Here is a 27,536-nt window from a genome sequence, read left to right on the forward strand (position 1 = left end):
GGAGCGGCAATTCCAAATTGTCATCAACGACAGAAAGGTAGTGGAGTAAGAGATAGAGCTGTTCCACCAAAGTAACGCGATATTCTGTTATAGTGATGGTTCATGGTTTGAGGGAAAATTGGGGACAGGAGTAATATTATCTAAGAACCCTCCTGATGTGGACAAGGAGGTAATCAGTTATCACCTGGGAAAATTTGCTACAGTTTTTCAGGCTGAAATATTCAGAATAGAACGGGCAGCTGGAACCCCCTTGGAAATGGGAAGTACAAGAAAAGATATATGTATCTTAACTGACAATCAAGCATGCCTAAAGACTCGTCAGAATGTAAAGAGCCGAGAAAATAGAGAATTGGAATGCTACGAAGCCCTGAATAGCTTGGCATCCAAAGGAAGCAAAACTACCCTGATGTTGGTCCCACGGCACTCTGGAATATAGTAGTGAGATGGCAGATGAAGCCGCTAAGGCTGGGACATCACTGAGAAATTATATTCCAGAACATTTCATCCAATTTTTCAGAGTTGCTGGAAGACAGCAGTGAGGGGTTGGAGCAATGAGAGAGTGCAACAAAACTGGTGTAAGAAGGTGGGGTGTAAGGAAACAGAGGAATTACTCCTGAAGTGCTACCACACCCTGAATAAAAATTCTCTACGACTCAAGAGGTCGGAGACGAGAATGGTTACAAAAGCCATAACATGAATTGGAAATTTTGGAAAATATCTTTCCCGAAAAGGGTGGGGTGAATCCCCGTTATGCCAAAAATACGAGATGGCCACTGTGAAAAAAATAAGGCATCTGATAGAAGAATTTCCAGCTCAGATTAGTCACTGGACTAAGATATTTCATAATGTTATTGTTAAGCTGGAGGACATAGTAAGGGAAGGATAAGTCCTACAGCTGGCAAGGTATACGGTAAGGGTGGGGAGGCCGAACCCATCATTGGCCCCCCCGAACTTTGAATAGAGCATAGTTTTTGGGGTGTAGAGGCAATGGGCCTCGAAGGCCTGAGCCCCGACCAACTCATAGTGGGTCCACCCCCTTCTTATAATAATAACAATAATAACAATAATAATAATAATAATAAAAAGGATAATAATAAGCACTAATTCACGAAAATACAGGGGAGGGCGTAATAATATTGCTTGTTTTTAATGAAAAGACAAACAAGGAAGCTTTTAAATTCTATGGGGATGGTCAGAGCCTGATTTAAAGCTTTGGCGCTTCTAGGCCCGAGTGTTCTTGTCGCTCCATTTTTGCGAGATTTTCGGGGAAATCCACGAAAATTTAGGGATAGTGGAAGCACTGAATAGAACTCAAATGAAGAGCCAAAAGTAATGAAAGAGAGAGAGAGAGAGAGAGAGAAAAGTGATGAAAGAGAGGCCCGAGTGTTCTTGTTGCTCCGTTTTTGCGAGATTTTCGGGGAAATCCCCGAAAATTTAGGGATAGTGGAAGCACTGAACAGAACTCAAATGAAGAGCCAAAAGTAGAAAGAAAGAAGTGATACTGAACTCTCAGCTGCCATTCTTGGGAGATATCGGACAGTTTATATGTGGCCACGGAATCCCTGCGTTGTTTTGAAAGAACTTTTCTGTGAATAGGCAGCGCGGCGTTGGAGTGCACCTAGCACTTTGACGATAAATCCCGCCAGTCTAGTTTTTATTAAGAAAAAAAAAAAAACACTCAGAGATAATTTATAGGCCTAGTGGGCCTATTGATAAATTCAGGACCGGGGATGGTATATTTGTTACATTTTTTTATGATGAAAACACGGTCAAAGGCATTTTTGCCTCCCCTAAATAAGCACCCCTGCTTTGAACCGCAGTTCCTAGAGTCGATACACGGCTTTGTCCAATGTGACGTCACAAGTGTAGCCTACGGCAGATGATTTTTCAGGAAATTTTGGAGAAAACCGATCGCTTTCGCTCCATATCTTAGGTCAACATTCAATAAGACTGTGTCCAGTCCATTATAGGGATGTCAAATATTGGATTTGATGACAATATCAGATAGTAGGTATTATTTCTTTCCCGCCTTTCATCAAAGAAAAAATGACCCAAGAAGTTAAACAAAGATACTTTCCAAGAGTCTTTTATTGTTTGAAGATTATAATGTTCCTTAATTTTTCTTTAAAGTTTTTTACTTAGAATATGTACGGTTTTATTTCAAATGGTCAAATTGGCACAAAATGTTTTTGCAAGTCAAAAATTCAAAATACATTTTTTCGGACAAGCCTCCTACAATATCTTCAAAAGGAGTAAGAGTTTTAAAATATTTTTCTCTTATCAAACAGTTCGTGGTAACGAACTGTAAGTAAGGAGCGACCCGGCTAAATGGTAACCGAAACTCTAAAAAACAGGATTTTGATACCAATAGATACACCAAAAGAATCAGATTTTAATTCTGATTTCAAATATATAAGTTTCATTAAGTTTAATCTTACCCATCAAAAGTTACGTGCCTGAGAAAATTTGGCTGATTTTCGAAAAAAGGGGAAAAGACCCCTAAAAGTTATAGAACCTTAATGAAAATCACACCGTCATATTCAGTGTATCAGAGAACCCTACTGTAGAGGTTTCAAGCTCCTATCTACAAAAATGTGGAATTTTCCATTTTTTGCCAGAAGAAAGATCACGGATGCGTGTTTATTTGTTTTTTTTGTTTTTTTTTGTTGTTGTTTTTTTTCCCAGGGATGACCCTACAGACCCAGTCGTACAAAAATATCGTGGAATGGCTCATTGGACCGGAAACTTGAAGTTATAGTGCCCTTTTTAAGTGACCAAAAAAATGGAGGGCAACTAGGTCCCCTCCTATGTTCATTTTTTTCCCAACGTCACCCGATTAAAACTTTGAGATAGCCATTTTGTCCAGCATGGTCGAAAATATGATAAAAATGTTTTTTAGGATGACTTGATCCCCCAAAGTCCCCAGGGGGAGGGCTGAAATTTATTAAATTTAATCAATTTTAACTTTTTGGATTGGTTTTTGGTATGTATACATACTTTTTCAGTGGTGTTTTTTTCGGGGCGGTGGGGGACGGCGAGGGTCGGGGGCTATATGGAAGGATCTTTCCATGAAGGAAGTTTTCATGGGGGAAGGGATATTGCTATGAAGGGGGCGCCGGATTTCCCAGCATTATTAAAGAAAAAGATCAGGAATTAAATAAAAAAAAACTAGTTTTTCAACTGATCAACTGATTGTGATTAAGAGGTCATTTTTAAAGAACTGGAAAAAAAAAATCGAACTATAGTTTAAAGAGCAGGGTATTGACTAGGGGGCGAACCCTCTAATATACGTGTTAAAAATTAATGAATATAGAAGTTCGTTACGTAAGTTAATTCTAAGTTACGTATATTTATTACTAATAAAAACGTTCGTAAATAAAATTAAACAAGTTTCGAGAAAGCCATTTAACCAAATATAATATGCAAATTTGCTTTTAATTATTCGTGTACGGTGAGCCAAAATAAAAACCTGCGTTAATTCAAAAAGGTTCAAAAATTAAATAAAAAAACAAGTGTTTTTAACTGAAAGTAAGGAACGATGGTAAAACCTAAAACGAACAGAAATTATTCCGTATATGAAAGGGGCTGTCCCCTCCTCAACGCCTCGCTCTTTACGCTAAAGTTTGACTTTCTCACAACTCTATTTCTTAAACAATAAAAAACTTTAGCGTAAAGAGCGAGGCATTGAGGAGGGGACAGCCCCTTTCATATACGGAATAATTTCTGTTCGTTTTAAGTTTTAACGTCGTTCCTTACTTTCAGTTAAAAAAACTTGTTTTTTTTATTTAATGCCAGAAAAGAGCCATATTTCCCATATAGCATAAAAAATTACAGGTATCTTCAAAGAGGGGAGAATGCGGATACTCGGTCGTCTCTACTGTCTTTTGACCACCCTTGCGTAAACTTATTCCATGAATTAACCCTTTGAAGTTCCTAAACATAGGCTAATCCTTATTCCTTATCAATTCCTTTTTCTAAGCTAGCCAAGTTTCATAAGTAAAAACAAATCATGGTTGCAGCGGCTGCTGTAACCTCTTAAATAACAAATTTCAAATATAATTTTATAGTTTCACTGTTTATAAATAAATATCCATGTAAATCTTTTAATCCTGGATATACAAAAAAGACTAGGGATAATTAATCGAGTTTTATACTCACAAAAATAAACTTGAAAAGCAAGGTAATCTCCGGTACTTGTATGATAAACCCCCTACCACTCAAGTTGTTCATTCATTGACGCATTATAGAATCGTTTTTTTTTTCTTTAGTTTCTTTCAGCTTAGCGTGAGACAAGACAAAGAAAAAGGACAGAATAGATGGAAAATACTTAATTTGGGCTATATATTTGCACAATAAGGGGAGGGGAGTAAAGTTTTTGAACAGTGTGGAATTAGAAAACAATTCTTATTTCATAATATGCAGAATAATTGTACCTAACACAGTAAGCATGCAAACCCACTATACTTGAACCCCCCCCCCCCTAATGTACAAATATGTAGCCCAAGTTTGTTTCTAAAGTATTATATTTTTATCTTACTTACTTACGAGCGTCAGAAAAACATATTAAAAGAATATTAGGTAGGGAGTATACCATAAAAGTACCTAATCTCCAAATTATAAGAAAAGGAACCTGACATACCCATATGACAAGCCTTTCTTCTCCTCTGCCGGTTCTCTGTCTCCAAAGTGGAATTTGTTTTTTAGGATTTGAAATAAAAACTGCAGAACATCTGGATAGTTCTTCTGGACGATGGGTTCTCACCCATGAACATAAATGCCAAACGTTCTCTTCACTATAAGTAATATGTAAAATCAACAGATATTCAGAACTACTTAGTTAAAAAAAAATTAATCAGTTTCTTTCCAATGCTCAAAATGGCACACGCATAGAAACAAAAAATTAATGCCGAAGTAGTAATCAAGGTACTATTTTGCCGCCTTTACGTTCCCTGGCAGCTTTCCAGTGCATGTACCTATGGATCTGGTTTGGTGAGTACAGTCTGGTCTGGTGGGTATAGTCTGGTTTGGTAGGTACAATCTGGTTAGGTGGGTATAATCTGGTTTGGTTCAAGTTTTTCTGACACAATTTACCGGATTTCTAATTCACGGTATACATGACCGGCGCGTCTTGTTTAGCTGCCAATATAATCAATTATTTTATTCCAGTTTTTCTAAAGCAGTATTGTCTATAACTTAATTTACGTAGACAATGAACGATATTAATTAATGTTTTGAATAATAGGAGTGTGAATGATTCTAATTAGTGATTGGATTGTATGACGGTGGAGAAAAAAAAGGATTAAACTGATTAACAGTTAAGATAACCCCGAAGGGGTTGTTAACTCAGGTAATTTGTTACTTGACCTAGCTTTACCTCTCCGATGTGGTCTGTATAATACACAAGTAACGTTTGAAAAGTATTGTCAATTTAAAATAGGATCTAACGTTCCCTTCGTTCCCCCATTTCTGAGGGGCAGGGGAGGATAGGAGAGGGGGAGGGGGAGTCAATTTTGGAGGTATAACAAGTACCATTCATTGCGATCGTAGCTCTATGTTGGCTCGTTTTAAATACTTCAGCTTGTCTATTCATTTGTGTTAAATAAAAATCTTGAATCTGGAAAATGAAAAAATAAGTATTTAAACAAAATGTACGATGCTGCTAATTAAGGAATAGTAGACTACACTCAGAATTGTTTGCATGAGGGGCCTGTCTGTGTCTCTTTGAGCTGTTTGTGTCTCTTGAAGCTGTGTGTGTCTCTTTTGGCTGTGTGTCTCTTTGAGCTGTTTGAGTCTTTTTGGTCTGTTTGTGTGTCTCTTTGGGCTGTTTGAGTCTTTTTCGTCTGTTTGTCTCTTTGGGCTGTTTGTGTCTCTTTGGGCTGTGTGTGTTTCTATGGGCTTTGTGCGTCTCTTTGGGCTGTGTGTCTCGTTGGTCTGTTTGAGTCTTTTTGATCTTTTTATGTCTCTTTGGGCTGTTTGAGTCTTTTTTGGGCTGTGTTTGTCTCTTTGGTCTTGTGTCTCTTTGGGCTGTTTATGTCTCTTTGGGGTATGTGTGTCTCTTTGGGCTGTTTGAGTCATTTTGGTCTGTGTGTCTTTCTTTTGGCTGTTTGTGTCTCTTAGGGGTCGTGTGTGTCTCTTTGGGCTATGTGTGTCTCTTTGGGGCGTTTGAATCTTTTGGTCTGTGTGTGTCTGTATGGGCTATGGGCGTTTTTTGTCTCTTTGGGCTGTGTGTGTCTCTTTGGTGTTTGTGTGTCTCTTAGGACTGTCTGTGTCTCTTTAGCCTGTGTGTGTGTGTCTTGGGGCTGTGTGTGTCTCTTTAGGCTGTGTGTCTCTTTATGCTGTGTGTCTCTTTGGGCAGTTTGAATGTTTTTGGTCTGTATGTGTCTCTTTTGGCTGTTTGTATCGTTATGGGCTGTGTATGTCTCTGTTGGATGTGTGCGTCTCTTTGGGCCGTGTGCATCTCTTTGAGCTGTATGTGTCTCTTGGGATGTCTGAGTCATTTTGGTCTGTGTGTGTTTCTTTTGGCTGTTTGTGTCTCTTAGAGGCCATGTGTGTCTCTTTGGGAAATGAGTGTCTCTTTGGGGTGTTTGAATCTTTTTGGTATGTATGTGTCTGTATGGGCGTTTTTTGTCTCTTTGGGCTGTGTGTGTGTGTCTCTTTGGGCTTTGTGGTCTCGTTGGACGTTGCTTATGTCTGTTTGGCCTGTGTGTGTCTCTGTGGGCTGAGTGTGTCTCTTTCGGCTGTGTGTAACTTTGGTAAGTACGATTCTTGATGGTGTGTGTGTGACCATCTTCGGTGGTTAGGTCGTGTTTGTCGGTTTTGCGGATTTGGTGGGGTTTGGTTGTGTGTGTCTCTATTTGATGTCTTCGTCTCTTTGGGCCGCGTGCATCTCTTTGAGCTGTATGTTTCTCGTGGGATGTTTGCGTTATTTTGGTTTGTGTGTGTTTCTTTTGGCTGTTTGTGTCTCTTAGAGGCTATGTGTGTCTCTTTGGGCAATGTGCGTCTCTTTGAGGTGTTTGAATCTTTTTGTTATGTAAGTGATTGTATTGGCGTTTTTTGTCTCTGTTTGGAGGGTTTTTGTGTCTCTTTTGGGTTTTTGTTTCTATTAGGACTGTTTGTATTTATCTTTATCCTGTGTGTGTCTCTTTGGGCTGTGTGTGTCTCTTTAGGCTGTATGTCTCTTTGGGCAGTTTGAATCTTTATGGTCTGTGTGTGCCTCTTTTGGCTGTTTGTGTCGTTTTGGGCTTTGTGTCTCTCTGTTGGATGTGTGCGTCTCTTTGGGCCGTGTACGTCTCTTTGAACTGTATGTGTCTCTTTGGGCTGTGGGTGTCTCTTTTTGATGTGTGTGTCTCTTTAGGCTGTGTGTCTCGTTGGACTGTGTGTCTGTTTGGGGTGTCTGAGTCTTTTTGGTCTGTCTGTCTCTCTTTGGGCTGTTTGAGTGTTTTAGGTCTTTGTGTGCCTCCTTGGGTTGTGTGTCTCTTTGTGCTGTCTTTGTCTCTTTGAGCTGTTTGTGTCTCTTGAGGCTGTGTTTGTCTCATTGGGCTGTGTGTCTCTTTGGGCAGTTTGAATCTTTTTGGTCTGTGTGCGTGTCTCTTTGGGCTGTTTGAGTCTTTTTGGTCTGTGTTTGTCTCTTTGGGCTGTTTGTGTGTCTTTGGGCTGTGTGTGTTTCTTTGGGCTTTGTGCGTCTCTTTGGGATGTGTGTCTCGTTGAACTGTTTGAGTCTTTTTGATCTGTTTGTGTCTCTTTGGGCTGTTTGAGTCTTTTTTGGGCTGTGTTTGTCTCTTTGAGATGTTTGTGTCTCTTTGGGCTATGTGTGTCTCTTTGGGCTGTTTGAGTCATTTTGGTCTGTGTTTGTTTCTTTTGACTGTTTTGTCTCTTAGGAGTCATGTGTGTCTCTTTGGGCTATGTGTGTCTCTTTGGGCTGTTTGAATCATTTTGCTCTTTGTGTGTTTATTTCGGCTTTTTGTGTCTCTTCGGGCTGTGTGTGTCTCTAGCCCGTGTGTGTCTCTTTGGGCTGTTTGTGTCTCTTTGGGCTATGTGTGTCTCTTTGGGGTGTTTGAGTGATTTTGGTCTTTGTGTGTTTCTTTAGTCTGTTTGTGTCTCTTAGGAGCCATGTGTGTCTCTTTGTTCTTTTTTTGGGGTGTCTTGAGTCTTTTTGGTCTGTATGTGTCTCTTTGGGCTGTTTGAGTCTTTTAGGTCTGTGTTTGTCTCTTTGGGTTGTGTTTCTCTTTAGGCTGTCTGTGTCTCTGTTGGCTTTTTGTATCTCTTGGGGTTTTGTAAGCCCATTTGGGGTGTGTGTCTCTTTTGGACTGTTTGAGTCTTTTTGATCTGTTTGTGTGTCTCTTTGGGTTGCTTGAGTCTTGTTGGTCTGCATGGGTCTCTTTGGGGTATGTATGTCTCTTCGGGCTGGGTGTGTTTCTTTGGGCTTTGTGTGTCTCTTTGGGCTGTGTGTCAATACGTTTAAGCAATAAATATCTTTAAGCTTAACCCGTCTTTATTCTTTAGAATATTTCTACTGATAGCAAGTAACAAACTCTTTCCTGAAGTCACCTCTTGGATACACAATGCAGAAACTTCATTTAAGAAACTATGAAAAAATTGTAAGTAAGTAACAAATTCTTCCTTGAAGTTACCTCTTGGATACACAAAACAGACATTTCATTAAAGGAATTATGAAAAAATTGTAAGTAAGTAGCAAATTCTTTCTTGAATTAACCTGCTGGATAAATGAAGACATTTCTTTCAAGAAATTATGACAAAATTCTAGGTAAGTAACAAACTCTTAATTGTTTTCACGACTTAGATATACGATGTAGAAATTTAATTCAAGAAATTATGAAGAAATTCTCAGTAAGTAGCAATTTCTTTCTTGAAGTCAACTCTTGGATACACAATACAGAAATTTCATTCAAGAAAATTATGAAAATATTTGTAAGTAAGTAACAAACTCTTTTTTTATTTCACCTCTTGGATATACAGTACAGATACTTCATTCAAGAAATTATGAAAAAATCGCAAAGTAAGTAACTTTTTTTTCTCTTCATCATTTCGTTAAAGAAATTATGACAAAATTCTAAGTAAGTAACAAACACTTAATTGTTTTCACGACTTAGATATACGACGTAGAAATTTAATTCATGAAATTATGAAGAAATTCTCAGTAAGTAACAATTTCTTTCTTGAAGTCAACTCTTGGATACACAATACGGAAATATCATTCAAGAAATTATGAAAATATTTGTAAGTAATTAACAAACCCTTTGTTTTGATTTCACCTCTTGGATATACAGTACAGATACTTCATTCAAGAAATTATGAAAAAATTGCAAGTAAGTAGTTTTTTTTTCTCTTTATCACAAACAATTTTCACTTAGCTACACGATATAGAAATTTAATTCAAGAAATTATGAGAAAATTCTCAGTGAGTAACAATTTCTTTCTTGAAGTCAACTCTTGGATACACAATATGGAAATTTCATTCAAGAATTTCATGACTTAGATACACGATGTAGAAATTTAATTCAAGAAATTATGAAAAAATTTTCAGTAAGTAACAATTTCTTTCTTGAAGTCAACTCTTGGATACACAATACGGAAATTTCATTTAAGAAATTATGAAAAAATTGTAAGCAAGTAACAAACTCTTTCCTGAAGTCAGCTCTTGGATACACAATGCAGAAACTTCATTTAAGAAACTTTGAAAAAATTGTAAGTAAGTGACAAATTCTTTCTTGAAGTCACCTCTTGGATACGCAATACAGAAATTTCTTTGAAGAAATTATGAAAAAATTTTAAGTAAGTAGCAAATTATTTATTGAATTCACCTGCTGAATAAACGAAAAGACATTTCTTTCAAGAAATTATGACAATTTCCTTGGCACCTTTCCAAATGAGCGGGGATTCCCCACCGGTTCCTACACATTGCAAAAAACCGAGCAGTACGCAAAACTCCACGTTTTCAACCAGACTGGCTTTTTAGCTAAATCTTTGGAAACAGCCTCTATTTCTGACCGTTTAAGTTTTGATGTTAAAAAGATTGGATGGTAACTACGCCGCCTCTCACACCTCTTTTTTCCGAAGTCGTGCAGTCAAAATTTGACACGACACACAAACAGAGTCATAGTGAGAGAGATATCCAAAAAGTTGGGTTGACCTAGGTTCACTTAGAGTGGCGTGCCACTCTAAGTGACCATAAAGATTCAAACTGCCCAAAGAGACACACAGCCTAAAGAGAGACAAACACCCAAAATAGGAAAAAAAAGGATTAATATAATAACAAAAATACATAATAGAAAAAAACCCAAAAAAGAGAAAAACACAACCAGCAATAATATAATACCCAAGCCAATACATACACAGACATAACAATAATATTAAAACGCGAGAAAGAGACACTCATAGACCAAAGAGACTCACATGGCCTCTATTAGACACAAACCGCCAAAAGAAACACACACAGACAAAAACGACTCAGACATCCCAAGAGACACATACAGCTCAAAGAGATGCACGCAGCCCAAAGTGACGCACACATCCAACAGAGACATACACAGCCCAAAACGACACAAAATGCCAAAAGAGACACACACAGACCAAAAAGATTCAAACTGCCCAAAGAGACACACAGCCTAAAGAGACACACACAGCCCAAAGAGACACACACACACAGCCAAAACACACAAACAGCCAAAAGAGGCACACACACACCATAAAGATTCAAACTGCCCAAAGAGACACACAGTATAAAGATACACACACAGCCAAAAGAGACACACACAGGCTAAAGAGACATACACAAAGTCCTAAGAGACACACAATGCCCAAAGAGACACACATACACAGCCCAAAGAGACAAAAAACGCCCATACAGACACATACATACCAAAAAGATTCAAACACCCCAAAGAGACAAACATTGCCCAAAGAGACACACATGGCCTCTAAGAGACACAAACGGCCAAAAGAAACACACACAGACCAAAATGACTCAAACATCTCAAGAGACACATACAGCTCAAAGAGATAGACGCGGCCCAAAGAGACGCACACATCCAACATATACACACAAACCCCAAAACCACACAAAAACCCAAAAAGCCCAAAACGACACAAACAGCCAAAAGAGGCACACACACACCATAAAGATTCAAACTGCCCAAAGAGACACACAGCCTAAAGAGACACACACAGCCAAAAGAGACACACACAGGATAAAGAGACATAGACACAGTCCTAAGAGACACCCAAAGCCCAAAGATACAAACACACACACCACAAAGAGAAAAAACACGCCCATACAGACACATACATACCAAAAAGATTCAAACACCCGAAAGAAACACACATTGCCCAAAGAGACACACCTGGCCTCTAAGAGACACAAACAGCAAAAAGAAACACACACAGACCAAAATGACTCAAACATCCCAAGAGACACATACAGCCCAAAGAGATGCACGCGGCCCAAAGAGACACACACATCCAACAGACACACAAACCCCAAAACGACACAAAAAGCCAAAAGAGACACACACAGAGACCAAAAAGATTCAAACTGCCCAAAGAGACACACAGCCTAAAGAGACACACACAGCCCAAAGAGACACACACACACAGGCTAAAGAGACACACACAGCCCGAAGAGACACACAAAGCCAAAAGAGACACACACACAGCCCAAAGAGACGAAAAAAGCCCATAAAGACACACACAGACCAAAAGATTCAAACGCCCCAAAGAGACACACATAGCCAAAAGACACACACACGACCCCTAAGAGACACAAACAGCCAAAAGAAACACACACAGACAAAAATGACTCAAACAGCCCAAAGAGACACACATAGCCCAAAGAAACACAAACAGCCCAAAGAGACACAAGCCCAAAGAGACAAACACAGCCCAAAAAAGACTCAAACAGCCCAAAGAGACATAAAAAGATCAAAAAGACTCAAACAGTCCAACGAGACACACAGCCCAAAGAGACGCACAAAGCCCAAAGAAACACACACAGCCCAAAGAGACACAAACAGCCCAAAGAGACAAACACAGACCAAAAAGACTCAAACAGCCCAAAGAGACACACAAACAGACCAAAAAGACTCAAACAGCTCAAAGAGACACACAGCCCAAAGAGACACACACAGCTTCAAGAGACACAAACAGCTCAAAGAGACACAGACAGGCCCCTCATGCAAACAATTCTGAGTGTAGTCTACTATTCCTTAATTAGCAGCCTCGTACATTTTTTTTAAATACTTATTTTTTCATTTTCCAGATTCAAGATTTTTATTTAACACAAATGAATAGACAAGCTGAAGTATTTAAAACGAGCCAACATAGAGCTACGATCGCAATGAATGGTACTTGTTATACCTCCGAAATTGACTCCCCCTCCCCCTCTCCTACCCTCCCCTGCCCCTCAGAAATGGGGGAACGAAGGGAACGTTAGATCCTATTTTAAATTGACAATACTTTTTAAACGTTACTTGTGTATTATACAGACCACATCGGAGAGGTAAAGCTAGGGCAAGTAACAAATTACCTGAGTTAACAACCCCTTCGGGGTTACCTTAACTGTTAATCAGTTTAATCCTTTTTTTCTCCACCGTCATACAATCCAATCACTAATTAGAATCATTCACACCCCTTTTATTCAAAACATTAATTAATATCGTTCATTGTCTACATAAATTAAGTTATAGACAATACTGGTTTAGAAAAACTGGAATAAAATAATTGATTATATTGGCAGCTAAACAAGACGCGCCGGTCATGTATACCGTGAATTAGAAATCCGGTAAATTGTGTCAGAAAAACTTGAACCAATCCAGATTATACCCATCTAACCAGATTGTACCTACCAAACCAGACTATACCCACCAGACCAGACTGTACTCACCAAACCAGATCCATAGGTACATGCACTGGAAAGCTGCCAGGGACCGTAAAGGCGGCAAAATAGTACCTTGATTACTACTTGCCGAATAGAGTTGAAGAAATAAAATTAGACAGATGTAGCATTCTTATGTAGTGTTTTATCTAAACTGAAGTTATCTAAACTGAAGTTTATGTAGTGTAGTGTTATCTAAACTGACGTTTTTGAAATAATAACGTAGCCTATTAGGATTTTGAAATAAATAACGTATTAGAAGACTTAATTTTCAATGATAAGAACTAGCTATTGACAATTCGCCATTTTTGCCATTAGTCCGTCCAATGTATGAGCCCGTCCTCGTATCTTCTTCTAAGAGTAATTTAAGCTAATCTTTATCGCTTTTAAATTTTTGGTGTTTTCTTTTTCGGTAGACTTATAGAGGCCACACAGTGTTGAATCTTCTGTATCATTGATTGGAACTAAAAATGAATTGGACAATTCTGGACAAGCAAATGCTGAGTAGTAATATATTAAGCAAATGAGTAACACATTTGATTTTTTTATCTTTTAGTTGAAATAAAAAGATTTTAACCAGTAGATTCTTTCTGTCCTTTTACCCTGTGGATTACCGTGAAGAGTGTGTAGCGCTGACTTACGGCATATCTGATTTTTAGTAATATTGTGCTCAGTTGCATACCTCTGTTTAGTGTGTCGCTCTCTGTCGCTCTGTGCAAATAAGTAGAGAAGGAGGTACCCTTTCTGAGCCTTTATGTTCCTTCCGGTTTTTCTGGTAGGTAATTCTATTCTACAGGGGCATTACACCCTTTCAAAGAGAGTGAGTATCCTCTCACATAGCCTTATACTTTGCGTACGCCCCCGTACCAAACAGGTTTTTCTGGTAGTCCTATTCTACAGGTCATTACACCTTTGCCAAGAGGAACGAGTATAACTTGATTGGTGATTAGGATTTGAATACAAGGAATAGTTTTCTTTACAATTCATATTAGTAAGAGAGTTGAATTCAAAGAGAATAGTTTTTATTTGCAAGGATATTAGTTGAGAAAAAAAATGAGTGGTACATTTACATTATTGGAAATTAATGATGGAACCGACAGTAGCAGCAGCAGCGATAAACGAGTACCTAATTTAGCTGTGGAATTAACTGTTGGCTGTAGACTATGTCTTGAATGGGGCATTATGTATGACTAGATACATGATATCATTAAGCAAATTTAAGCAGGAGGAGCAGCTGTGTTTTGCTGGAAAAGTAAATATTCTCCATATAAATAAACTTCGGTCAGCATTAGATGTCCTATCGAAATATATTGATGAGAACAAAATGCATCAGTGAATATTATTATTGTAATTATGATGAATAAAACTGTTTCTAAATCAATGTTATTTTTTATTTTTATATAGTAGACAAGCGTATATTTTCTAGAGTATAAAAAAGAAATTCTGGTTAGTCTGAAGTTGATCGTGAGAGAGTTAGGACTAAAAAAAAAAAAAAAAAAAAATGGATAGATTCGAGAAAGATCGAATCATGAGTAATCTATTTATTATGGAAAAACGTTTAATTATAGACGATGATTTTCTAGAGTTGTCTATTAAAAGGAATATATTTTCTCGAGGAATACTTGTCGATATAATGAAAACTGATTCTCCATCATTAAACTATTGTATGAAGCTTCTACATCGTGGTCCAAACGCATTTACACAATTTATTGATTTATTGATCACGACACGACAAAATGATATTGTGGATATGCTTTTAAACATTAGTTTTTAGAAATTTAGGACTTTTTTTCATAAGAAAGATGGTGCTCAAGGATGATTTACTCCTCTCTCTCTCTCTCAGACAACTTTTTTTGTTGCTAGCTCAGTTTCATTGTGGTAGTGAGAGTGTCAACACATGACAAAATGTTCCATACATGTCCGTTATGTATGTACTCACTGGGCAGCTGGTCATCATGTGAGAATTGCACAATGATTGAGGAGTATGATGAAAAGTGTAGATTATGCAACCCGTGTAAATTGCATAGAGGATATGCTGTACAAATTAAAGGTTGTACTTCCTGTCTTGAAGAGGTGTGTGACTCTCATCCTAGAGGTCACCTATGCTCCAATTGTCATTATGATAAATGTAATCAGTGGGAGAATACATATCCCGGTATGATTGGAAAGAATCCTAACTGTGATTTTAGTTTATTGGTACGAGATTGGTATCGTCGTGGTTTAAGATTGTTCTGGGAGGAGGAACCGGGTCAACGATTAAAATTTTTGGACAACAAAATAATATTGTTTATAAGTCATCGGTGTGAAGACAAGGGGTGTTATGTTTATAAACCCACTGATTTTTATTTAGCTGTGACAGAATGTGATTCGACACTTGAGGACACTGTTTGTGAAATTGCTTCAAATAAACAAATTGAAACACCTGAATCCTATAGAATGAATGAGAATAGTATCATTGACTATACAAAGAGATATGACAAGAGTGAAGTAACACTCTACTGTAGAAAATGTGACCCTGACATTGCACTACATCAGGATCAGTACACTGTGAATTCAGATAATCTACCTGCACTAGTTGTTGTCAACAAATACCTAGTAGTAGTGGATGAAATCTAAAGAGTAGAAAAGTCGTTTTATCATGTATATAATTTTTTTTTTATTAATAAACAATTTCACATACATCTTTAGAACATTTTATGCTTAGGGCACTAGAATCAATATTAAATACACTTGTAAGTGTTTTTTCCACTAGAAAGTCGTTCAATTGATGTAAGTCATCGTAAATGTTTAGAAACTGCTTGTAGGTAAAACCACGACATCTGAACATGAAAAAGAGTAGTTCATGAAAGCCACATGTCTTAGTCGTTAAATCCTGTACTCTTCGTTGATTTTGAATAATGGTTTTCCCCTTGCTTTCAATAAAGTTGCTGATGTATGGAGCGTAGAATTTATACGATAGGCCAAGAGGATCAAAAAATTCAATATTCTTTGCTGTTTAAAAGATGCATAGCCAATGACCGGTCTTCAAAGTTGATGGACTGCTATTAACAATGATTAGGGTATTGTTAACACTCGGAATTTTTTGAAGGAAGTCCGAGGGTATGCAACAGGACTTTTGTTGTGACATGTATGGATCCATAATAAACACTCTGATTTTTTGGTTTGTTTTTTTGGTGTTAGGTCTGGGAAAACACTGTTATCAGGCGTGATTTCCAAATAGGTTTAAAATTGTCTTAGTGATATTATTGTGATGTTCTCAGTCAGAGCATCGGAAAATATACACTCTAAACGTACATTCCCTGTTCGTACTATGGTCATATCCTGTGTGCCTGGCAAGTCCAAAACAATAACCCCATGATTTTTTGAAAACATTGAATCGGTTATTCCATTTTCAAATAGTTGGGAGTCATCATCTAGGGATTGTATTGTGAACTCATACAAAGCTCTAAAGGATTTTTGTCAAACGATAGAGTGTATATTGGAATACCATTCACTTTGCACACGAGGCTAGATAGACCGAAAAAATTACAATGGTGGGGGGGTTCATTCCAGGATCAAACGGCACTGCCACTCTTCACAAAGGCCAATGCCAATTTTGATGGGATTTCTCCATTGATAAATGATGAACCGCTATAGCTACGAGAGCCGGTGGCAATGTGACGTTGATTGGTGATTGTATGGGGGACAAGAAGTTTAATGTTGGTACCATTGGCTCTTAGCTTCTCCACTGCCAATGCAACAGAGCTCATAACTTTGTGTTTCCGAACATGGATAATGGCTAATTTGACAACAGAGTGGGCATCACGGGCTGCTGGAATAGTGTGTTTCAGATTGAAAGTTGATAGGACCAGATGCAGGTTTATTAAAATATGGGAATTGGGGGGTAACCATTGAGATATATTACTTATCTAATGATTTAATTTTACAACTAGTTGATATTCCTGGCTGGCTGCAGTAGTCAACTCACCGTCAGTATCAAAATCTGTTCGATATTCATAGCCTAGTGATTGTCCTCTCAACTCCTTGTAAGCCTTTGGGGTCATCATCATAAACTGTATCTAGCTTGCATAGTTGGATAAATTATTGCTAGTGCTCACCAATGTTCCATTAATAAATACATTAATTTGTTTGAATAGGTTTTGTAGAATACAGTTTTCATAGGAGAGACCATCGCCGGCAGTTGGAGTTGTATTATCTTATTTTTTCTTCACCACGACATTTAAATTAATAAATGTTGACGATAAATAAATGATATAGTCTTCATTGGATAATATTTGAACGTGTATATTTTCTGAAAGGAGTTGTTTGGGATGAAATTGTTCATAGTAGCCATACTTGACACTGACATCAACATTTTCGGCATTGAATAGATTCAATGAGGAACTGATTGATGGATATGATTCCTTGTGGGGGAGATAAGTCATCTTAAGAGAAGAATTCCTTCTTTGATCTAACAATCTTTTCCTTTTTCTTCTTCCGTTGCTTATTGGCCTTCATTGTTTTATTTCTCAAAGTCCTTATTGATGTCCTTTGCTTCCTGCCTGGGTAGAGACTGATGAGTGAATGACGCGAACGCCTCCTTTTCATTCCCTCCCCATTTTGTCGAGATTTTAATTGCTCACCAACGGCTTTTGCTGAAGATCTAATATTTTCCTTAACACTCTCCTTGAAATTCTTGCCCAACCCCCAGTCCTGTAATGTGGAGGCAGCAAAATTTGATGCAGCAGGTACAAGATATTTTCTGGCAAGGGGTAGTGCAGAACGAAACAGCCTAGAAAACCAGCTACCAAGACCATAGCCAGACATTGTAGTACGCCCCTTGTAGTAGTCCCATCCATTGCCTATTTGACGTGGACTCAAAGCGCCGAGATAACAGTCAATATCGGGACAGACAAATGGAATTCTTCTATTGTTTATTTTAGGTTATTGTACCGTCGTCGCTGACAATGGGTCGAAAATGACATATAATCACAGCTAAGCCTTTTGTTATTGCTAGAGGATCAACCAATTCACTTCTTAGTGTTAACTGACAGAGTTCCAAATATGAAGTGTTTACAGGAACATACTGAAGATGCTTTATATTATAGTGATGAACAAGTTCATGAGTTGTTTTTCCTTCAAGAACACGTATGAGGGGGACATTTGAATTACCGAATCTCGACGTTTCCACAAAGGATGCATAGAGAAATATGCAGGAGTCCGAGGCAAAACCAGGTGCATAATCAGCAAAAATAACTTGATCCATCCCGTAAACGGTGCCAGCATTTTTCCCATGGATCATATTCTGTTTAAAGCCAAGAACATCTGTCAAGTTGTCATTGAGAATAATTGTTTCAGTTTCAACCGGTGAGCTAATGTAAATCCTATCATTTTTCAACGAATAATTAAAATGGAATGTACCATTCCGACGATATGAGATTTTTCTATTGATTGTACGACACAAATCCCCCATGTTATCATATTCAATATATTTCAATCCGACATGTGGATAGTCACTAGATTTAAGTGTTTCAACCCATTCATAGTCGACATAGCCCAAGCCGTTTATAGTCCAATCGAATGGTATAACTTTTATATCATACACACGATCCTTTCTCAGGATGTCATAGGTATTTTTGAGAATACAGTCGACAAGAGCCACTTCATATGCACCGTCAAATTTGATGGCGGGGGAGAGTTTTGTCAAAAAACCACTTGTCGTATTCAAGTCATTGTAAAGAGGATCGGAAACGTTTGACATAAAAGTCAAATAGAAATCATGGAGCATTGTCAATATCTTCAGCACCAATCCCAGAATCAAAATCAGAGTTGTATTCCAGCCACCGAACAACTAGTTGTTTCATACACCTGTGACAAAGTGCCTGTCATATCTTTTCACTTTGATAGATTTCACTGGCATTTTTAACTTTTTGCAATTCATAGTCATAAAAGCCACCGATAATCTCTTCATCTATGGTATCACGCAGGCGATAAGTTATGGGTTTAGTGCCTAGGATTTTTGCCACTCTAAAAAGTTCCATGGACCACAAGTAATTCCCCTTTTCAAAAACATTAGTTGTTCTATTAATTCGAAAGGTATTACCAACATTGAATTTATTTTTCTTCTTCTTCTTGACCGTTGATTCATTGGAATATTGTTCAAGAAAGGTGTCAGTTTTATAATGATCCGAATGATGAACTTCCGTTGGTGTAGAGTTGGACAATGATCGATGAGGTCGTTGATTATAAATCAATACGATTTTATCCAGATCATGAATAAAAGCCGGCGTATTTTTCAATGTAAAATATCTTGAAATTAAAAGTCGAATAGTTCTTATCAATCGTTCGACCAATGCAGTCTTTATAGGACTATAAATTTGATAGAGCAATGTACTATATTTCTCTTGTACTTCTGCAACATTAGGATTAACATATTCACTCCCGAGATCCGTTTAAATTTTTTTATATGAATCCTTTTCGAGAATACTTTCAATGGCCTGAGCAACTTCAACACCTCTCTTTGATCGCAATGGACTTGAATATGCATAGCGACTAAAAACACTAATTGCATGTAGGATGTACTTGTACGGTATATTTTGACGTCTTTGAAGCTAATTTAGAGTCAGGAGATCTGCTTGCATTATATGCAATGGGTAAAAGGATTTAGTTTTTCTATATTGATTGGCACGAAGTCTATGATTTCTATGCAGGGTGTAACTTTGTTCATCTCGTAGGCAGTCTTGTACACTTTTAGTGCAAACACCTGTGACTTTGGGAAGAGTTGTTGGGGAAATTAGACTCCCCGCCTCGACAATAGTTTAATAAACACGTTTCAGAACTTCAGCCATTTTGAACGTAAACAGGTTATGTAACGTCCGCTACCCTTTTGTATACTGGCTACTGGTGGTGGTGGTGGTGACGTTGAGTTGATACGTCTTCGCTTTTGTCTAGCTATCAGTGGTGTGCTAGTATTTTCCAAAATTGATTTAAAATCTTCTCCTTCTTCTTCAAGTTCATATTTTAATGTTGATGATGATGATGATGCACGTTCATTTAAGTTTTTTAGAATTTTTATATAGCAAATAAGACTTTTGGGGAAGTTTAATGTATTTAGAAATTTGTATAGACGAGTGTCAAATGATAATAGTCCTTTAAGATTTTTAACCATATCATACATTAAATCAAGTAGAATATAGCTCTTGCCTTGAATTATAATCCTTTCCCCATTGCTCTCAACTTGAATTTGACCACTTTCCATGATATAGAATAGGAGTCGCGTTATTTTTTCAACATATGAGTTGGGCCTTAGATTTACAAATTTAAATACAAATTAATAAAATTACTCCTTCTTTAATTGTGTTACAGCCGCAGATTCTTCAGAAGATGATTCTTTTTTGGGATCAGCAGCAGCAGCAGTGGGCTTTGATCGATTGTGTTTGCCCACTCGGCGACGTGCATCTTGAAGTAAAATCAGTTTTTATCATCATCAATAGTTTCATTGTCGAGGAATTTACTCAGATTGTCTTCAAAGTGTTCGACGGGTGAGAGAGAAAGTTCTATCGGAGTCAATTTATAGGGTTTTGCCATCTAGAGAAAACTGTTTACAAGTCCTGCAATTATTGGCAGTAAAAGTGTGAAAAAGCTACCGCCCGCCTGAAGAAGTCTTTTTTTTTTGAAATTATTTCCTTCGTTTTTAGAGGCCAATTTACGTACAAAGTAACGATGTTGCTTTGCCCCTTTCATAACTACTTCTGGTAGTGAAACATTATTCTCGGTCAAATTTAAACAAATTTCGTAATCTAAATTAATGAGATAGTTGTCAGTACCATGTTGAGTATGGCTTTCTGAAGTGGAGGCTTTAAAGTAATTAGAACTGAAAAAACATTCCTATTTACATGAAGTTTCTTAAGTGTCAGGATATCGACTCATAGGTCTTTTTAGCGTTCACCGGGAGATATACTGTAATTTCATTGTCGAAAATATCTGTGACTACACGCAGATCCTTGGGTGTATTTTGATTAAGATCCAATAGGATATAACCGTGGGGTTTATTAGTTGCCTGATTGTATGCTGAGAGCAGAAATTTGGCGGGCTCCTGGATAGATTTGTTCATTGAGGGTTATTAGCGAGCTAGAATCACGAACAACTCTGTAGATGATATAGTAGGTACAGTTCAAAGCAAGTGTTCGCATACATTTGCTCTGATGAAAGAGATTTTTTAGAACTAGAGAATCGGAAATCTGTTCATGATGAGAGTGAACAGTGAACAATTGCAGCATTTGCAGGGACCATTGTTCAAAAGATTCAGCCAGATCGTCAATGATCAACCAAGAGTTTGGTTCAATAATGTTGAAAACATCAAGTCCCTGTATGAACTGTATCTGCATCGATCCCATGGTGGTGGCAGCAATTGCTTTTATTTTATTGTATGACTCCTGCCAAATACTATAGCAATAGTAGATTTTTTTCGGCTTTTCCGCAAACATTTTATCACAATTTTTAATTATTTTAGTTAAGAGTGTTGTTTTGCCCGAAATTGAGGGCCCACACAGAAACAATCTGAACGGTGTTTTAAATTGATACATTTTCCTTTCAACACATAACCTGGAAAGCTACATACAGACTCTAAGGCTATTGTGAATAAATAATTTCCCTACTACCACTACTCTGTTCTTCAAGAAGACAAAGACGAATAAAGACTAATATTTTTTTCTTTTATTATATGAACATAAAAAAGTTACTGTAAATTGAAAAAAAAATACACTTTTTATAGTTCATTTATAATAAAAAATACAACAACATTTACGTAGGTACACACAGATAGAAAAAACCCTTTTTTTTTGTTTATTTATAGAGAAAAAAAACATTGAATTAGAGAGAGCATTTGAAAAAATACACTTTTTAAAATTTATTTATAATAAAAAAAATACAACAACATTTACATAGGTACACACACACACAGAGAGAAAAAACACTTTATTTATTTATAGAGAAAAAAAACATTAAATTAGAGAGAGATGGCACTTGAAAAAAAAATCCTCTAAGTCCAAAAAAAAGATAACTTTGGTGACGGAGCGCCCCCCGCGCTGGCGGCGGCCGCCCCCCCCGCCGCGAGCCCCCCCCCCCCTCATAAAGGTTTTTAGGAAATTAGTTACAGGACTTTATTTAAACCGAGACTTTCCCGGTGGGCAATACACTCGATCCGGTCTGAAGTTAAATAGTGTCCAAGGGGGAGGGTGGTCACACCATCTTGACAAACATAGACCTTGTCGGAAATGGTACTCATGGCTATTTTCTCTACATTTACAGTATAGTTCCTGTAGTTCAATGAACGAATTGCCAACAATTTGGCTCGTGGAATTGCATTTTCAACAATACAATTCCTATAAATGTTTATGTCGAAATTCTTGTCCACAAAGCGCGTGGGTACTCCTTTGCAACGTTTCTTGATTTCCTCGTCGTATGTCTGTATAAATTACACCTTCGGACCTAAAAATATACCACGGGAAATTAAGTCGCTTCCTGTTTTTAATTTTAAAAATAAAATCCGATTGGGCGCCCGACGTTTCACTAGCGCAGGGTAAAGACCAACACACCAATTGGTGTAGTCCATCCGTGAACTGATCATTTCACCGTGCACCAAATCATCAATTAGATTTGGTGTTTTTACTTTGAGCAGTAGAGAATCCGTGTCACCGTAGCAGAACTCTACTTGCCCCTTTTCAGGCCACTGTACCCTAGCCACATTGTAGTAGAATTCCAACATGAGCTTTTTTGAGATCTCCAAGATAGCAGGTGCCTGCAGCAATATTTTTATTCAAGACAATGCGTCTTTTTTTCCTATTCAAAAGTACCATGTCCGGGCCAATGATTGTGAAGGAAGTGTAATTGGGATCGGCAATAATTCGAGCACATTGTTCTGGATCGGTCAAGACGTCACAACGATTCCTATTACGAACACTCTCACCCATTTTACCGAAAGCCGAATTCAAAATGAGTTTATAAATTTCTTTTTCGGCTTTTGTCTGTGCTGCAGAACGTTTGCTGAAAATAGTGTCAACAAATGTTTTCAAATAAGGTTTTTGACTAAACTGGAGTGCCCGGTGAACCTTTGTGACGTTGAAACCATTTTTACACATCAATTTTAGCGCTACAAGATGTACAACTATGTTTTTTTTTGGCAGAAGGTCGGCAATAAGCTTTTGTTTTGAAGGTGTCCAATGCAATCCGTCCACCTCGACTAAACGCCTATTGCGAGGACTCAAAGAGTCCTTAGTCACAGGTCTTTTGATACATGAAAAAACAAAATCCTTTACTGAATCGTGAAGCTCGACTGGTATCTCTCCGTCAATTTCAAAAAACTATCCCACCGGTCCAGTCTCCTCAACACTATTAATGTTGGAGAAATGGGGAGCTTGAGGGTCGTTGATCCATTTATAATTGCTGCATGGTAGTGCATAATGGGACATGACTGAGGGGTGGAGAGAATTCATATCGAGGACAACTGCATTCGATTCTGTCCCCGTCTTCTCTCCTGTTGGATCAGTTTCCAAGATACGGTCTCCGTGAAAAACAAACCCCCCCTCATTGACTTCTCGATGAACAGGTGCTGATCAATGTCAGTGATTAGCCCAATTTTTTCCCCACTAATTTTCAGGATGAGGTCCATCACTAGATGAGGCGAAGAAAAATAATAACCCAAATCAAGATTAAACTCCTCATAGATTTTATCCGTATTTTTACACATAATGACTAACAGGGTTAACACGTCACTCGACAAATACAGCTTGCAGTAATCAAATCCATTTTTACACCTTCCCTCTCCCCAAAATTTTTTAGCAAAACTGTATTCCTTGGGGATGCAACTAAGATCGTGAAGACTGTCGTAAAACGAGTCAATATAAGGAACAGCCTCCTAGGTAAATCTTGACTTGGAACAATAATGATCATATGGATAGATAACTATGACCGTTAACAAATCATATAAATCATTTGGAAATTGTTGCTTGAGAAGGGGGAAAGCATTGCAGCCGTCATCGTTTTTATGCACTTGAATTAATTCGCTCAATGATTTAGGGGAAAAACTGTATGAATCTAAAAAGCGAATTTTATTCGTGTACTCAACGCCGGCTTCAACAAATTTCCACATAAATTCCAAAACAAGCAACTTTTCCGCTGATTTAGGCATGATTTTGTACGTGAAGCTGTCTATCAACCATGCATCATCATCTACTGTTACATTTTTTGGAAGATGAACCAATGCTGGTAGCACATACTTCAGATCATAGTTAGAGTTATGTATAAAAACCGTTAGAACAAGCTGTTGTTTAATTTTTAAATTACATGAATTGTGAGCCCACCCACGAAATTTACTTTTTCCCATTGAATTGGGGTCAATAAGGTGATTGTGGTCCTGCACCGCGTCTTTTGGGACAGGGGCACCCCTACAAACCCAGAAAATTTTCCACTTTTCCAGCGCCAGTTGCTTTTTACCCGACAATATCATTGGATAATTGGTATGACGTAATCGTGAAATTGCCTTGTTTGTCATTTTTATTAAAGAAATCAATAGCTTTTCCATAGTGCCCTCCTCGTCCATAGTAAAAAAAAACTCTTTCTATTTTATGTTTTTATTGGCATCGTGACGGGCATGCGCAGAGGAACACGCAACTAGTTTGTGTTCCTTGAGTATATTTGGCCTTGATGGGTTCGATACCTCAAGCAGTCTTGTTTCACAGTCTAAGGACACTGTACCAGATTGTAGAAGAGAATTTTGAAAAATTTTAAATTGTAAAGTGTCTTTGCCTTCTACCGGCATTTCTTTTCTCTGATTTCCATGAATTTTGCAATGCTCCATGGGATCTGAGAACGTTCGCTCAGATGTGAATGGGGAAAGGCACATGGGGCAATAGAAACGTTCACCTTTCTGAACGCCTTGAGATAAGAGTCGACTTATCGCTGTGACGGGGAAAAAATGACATAGGAATTTACATCTTTGGGGTGCTCGTAAATAATCCAAACCAGATTTTTTACATTATCCACGTTCTGTGTCCTCACTTAGTATATCAACTCTTTTTTATTCGGTTTTTTCCCCCATATACGAATTCAGTTTCGTTCTGAAGACAGACCCCCCAACATCACACCAGGTCCATTTCGGTCGAGACAAATGTAAATTCTTTAAATTGCCAACTATACCTTACCACCAAACAACCAAAATTAATTTAGGGAAAATTTTTCCACCGTTGTGAGAAAGTCTGTCAAGATTTTTCATTGATGAATCTTCGTTTAATGTCTTATGGGTTGCTGCTAAAAACAAAAACTTAAAGCATTGCAGTCCAGCGTCAAAATAGAAACTCTGAACTCCTTTGGTAGCCGACAAATCTGGGTGGCATTTTATTTTTAGATTACCTGCTCCCCTTAAAATAAAGTTTTTTTTTAAATCTACTGAGACTCAGATCCATGAGTTCAATTTATAAAATTGTGGAGCCACCCTCCCCTCTAACCACATGTATCCAAAGCTGAAGTTACTTTTTTTACCCAGTTGAAAAAGTTATGTTGAAAATCATTTAGTTCTGGGTAGAAAGTCTGGTTGCCTGTCTAAAAATGAAAATAAAAAACGTCGCCGTATTTTCCGTTTTGTAAATAAACTTTTTGATTCACCGATGCTTTAATTCCCCCTCGACCTCCCCAATTCTGGATCTGAATCTCAATTTTTGCTCGAATTCTGTCGATATAGCTATGGAGAACTTTCACGGGGTCATTTAAAATAATGCTCGCGTTTTCCTCGGGAAGGCTAAAATCTACCCTGAACGTTTGCAAATGGCCTAGAGCAGATTCCAACAAATAAAAATCAGGCAATTCCAGGGACGTGGCACTGTTTTCATGTCCTGCCCCTGTTTGTTCAGGACTCAATTCACTAATTATAAAGTTGTCGTTAAAAATGTCCCCGGAAGAATTAGACCCAACAATTTGCATAAGACTGTCCATTTCTTCAGCTGTAAATTGAAAATCCAGGGGGATATCAAATAACGTACCTTCACTAACATCCGGCGAGAGGGTACAATTACCCATGATACTTTGAAGTCCTGGACCAGGGAAGGCAGAAGTTTTCACAGCTTCCCCCTGAAACTAGAAAATGAATGGATTAAGTTTTCTTTTCTTTGACGAAAGTTTTATCACAATTATAACACACTTTTTTTTATCAAACAATTTTTTTTTTTTTTTTTTAAATAAAAAGTTACCCCCCCCCCAACCCCTCCTGGGGAGGATCCCTTGGGAACCCGGAGCTTCCTTTGAGGTAGGAGGATCGATGCCCTTTCGAGTTGGGGGTATCGGACTTCACAACACTGTTCAAATAGAACAGCCTCAAATTCTTTCTCGAAAACACCTAAGTGTTTCAATGAAATGACTAAAAACGGGTTCGCCCAAATAATGTTTCTTGACATCGCTGTGAAGACATAATTGGAGATTACTAAAAACCTTCTTCCTGTCACAAGAAGCCCACTTAGAATTCAAAGCGGATTAAAAACCGATGGGAGATCTGATAAAAGGAGCGGATGCCCGAAAATGGTTTAGCTAAAAAGTACCATCTTAAGACTGCTGGTAAACTTTTAAGTATAAAATCGTTTTTTTTTCAAATAGTTAGTTTTTGCTTAAAATGAATGTTGGAATTTTTTCATTATAATTCATATTGGTTATAAGATACGATGCAAGGTTTTTTTTTTTTTTATATAAATGCGTTATAATCATTCATTTATATATAGATAATTTTTTTAATTAAATAAAATTAAATATTTTATAAAAAAAATTTAAGTTTTACTAATAAAAATCTATTCGCCTGAGAAAATTTACCTTATTTTTGAAAATAGGGATAGAAAAAAAAATCATGTATATACTTACAAATTCTGACTGGGCTTCTATATCTGAACTCCTTGGCAAAACATGAAGGGGGTCAAGCTCACGATCTTCAGTAGGCTGAGCTGAGGCATTATGAGAAGCAGTCCATTCTCTCTTCAAGTTCCTTCCAACTTGCATGCAGCTAACACTGGCGTCAGAGAACCCTGGCATTAAAAGATTCGCGGCTATTGGCCGGTCCAGGTCATGTGTAATTCTACCAGCGTATTTGATAATAGATGATCTTGCAGCTTGCATTAATGCAGGTTCGCTATATCTTGCTTTCTTTTCAGAAGGGGGGTTATTGAACGCATCTGATTCCTTGAAAAAAAAGACAAAATTTAGAATTTAAAAAAAATTTATTTTTGGTTTGGAAAATAATTAAGTTTATGTTAGGCATCTAAAGTAGTGTAAAACATTTTTTTTCAATTAAATAAATATTTATATTTTCCCTTATTATCAAAATAAAATACTCATTGTTACAAATTTAGATTTTTTAGAATGATTTTCAACTCTTAAACTAAGGTAAGCAGCATAGATTCTAAATTGTTTTGGTTCTTCTTCTTCTAAAGACTAAAAGCATCATTAGGCGAGTCCTACTCCCTGTCTATGTACCCCATCCTTCCTGCCTGAGTATCTTGTAAAAGAAAACTTAAACCAACCATTTTGTGAATTAAAAACAAAAAATGCCAATTAGAATTTTTATCCACGCACTTATCGAAGACGAAAGAAGTCGTAATAGATTCTAAATTGTTTTGGTTCTTCTTCTAAAGAC

General features: G+C 37.5%; 1 protein-coding gene across 6 annotated transcripts in view; it reads right to left on the reverse strand.

Annotated features, from left to right (window-relative positions):
• The window catches only part of tun (N-terminal glutamine amidase tungus), a 402,893-nt gene that overhangs the window by 214,066 nt on the left and 161,291 nt on the right, over nt 1–27,536 (reverse strand). For all 6 annotated transcript variants that reach the window (XM_089098727.1, XM_089098725.1, XM_089098726.1 and 3 more), the window contains one exon: nt 4,640–4,793. In XM_089098727.1, coding sequence (XP_088954853.1) covers nt 4,640–4,793 — 154 coding nt within the window. The remainder of the gene's footprint in view (nt 1–4,639; nt 4,794–27,536) is intronic.

This window comes from Artemia sp. Qi Xiang Cuo, chromosome 13, assembly GCF_049724085.1.
Source record: "Artemia sp. Qi Xiang Cuo chromosome 13, ASM4972408v1, whole genome shotgun sequence".
Classification (NCBI taxonomy): Eukaryota; Metazoa; Arthropoda; class Branchiopoda; order Anostraca; family Artemiidae; genus Artemia; species Artemia sp. Qi Xiang Cuo.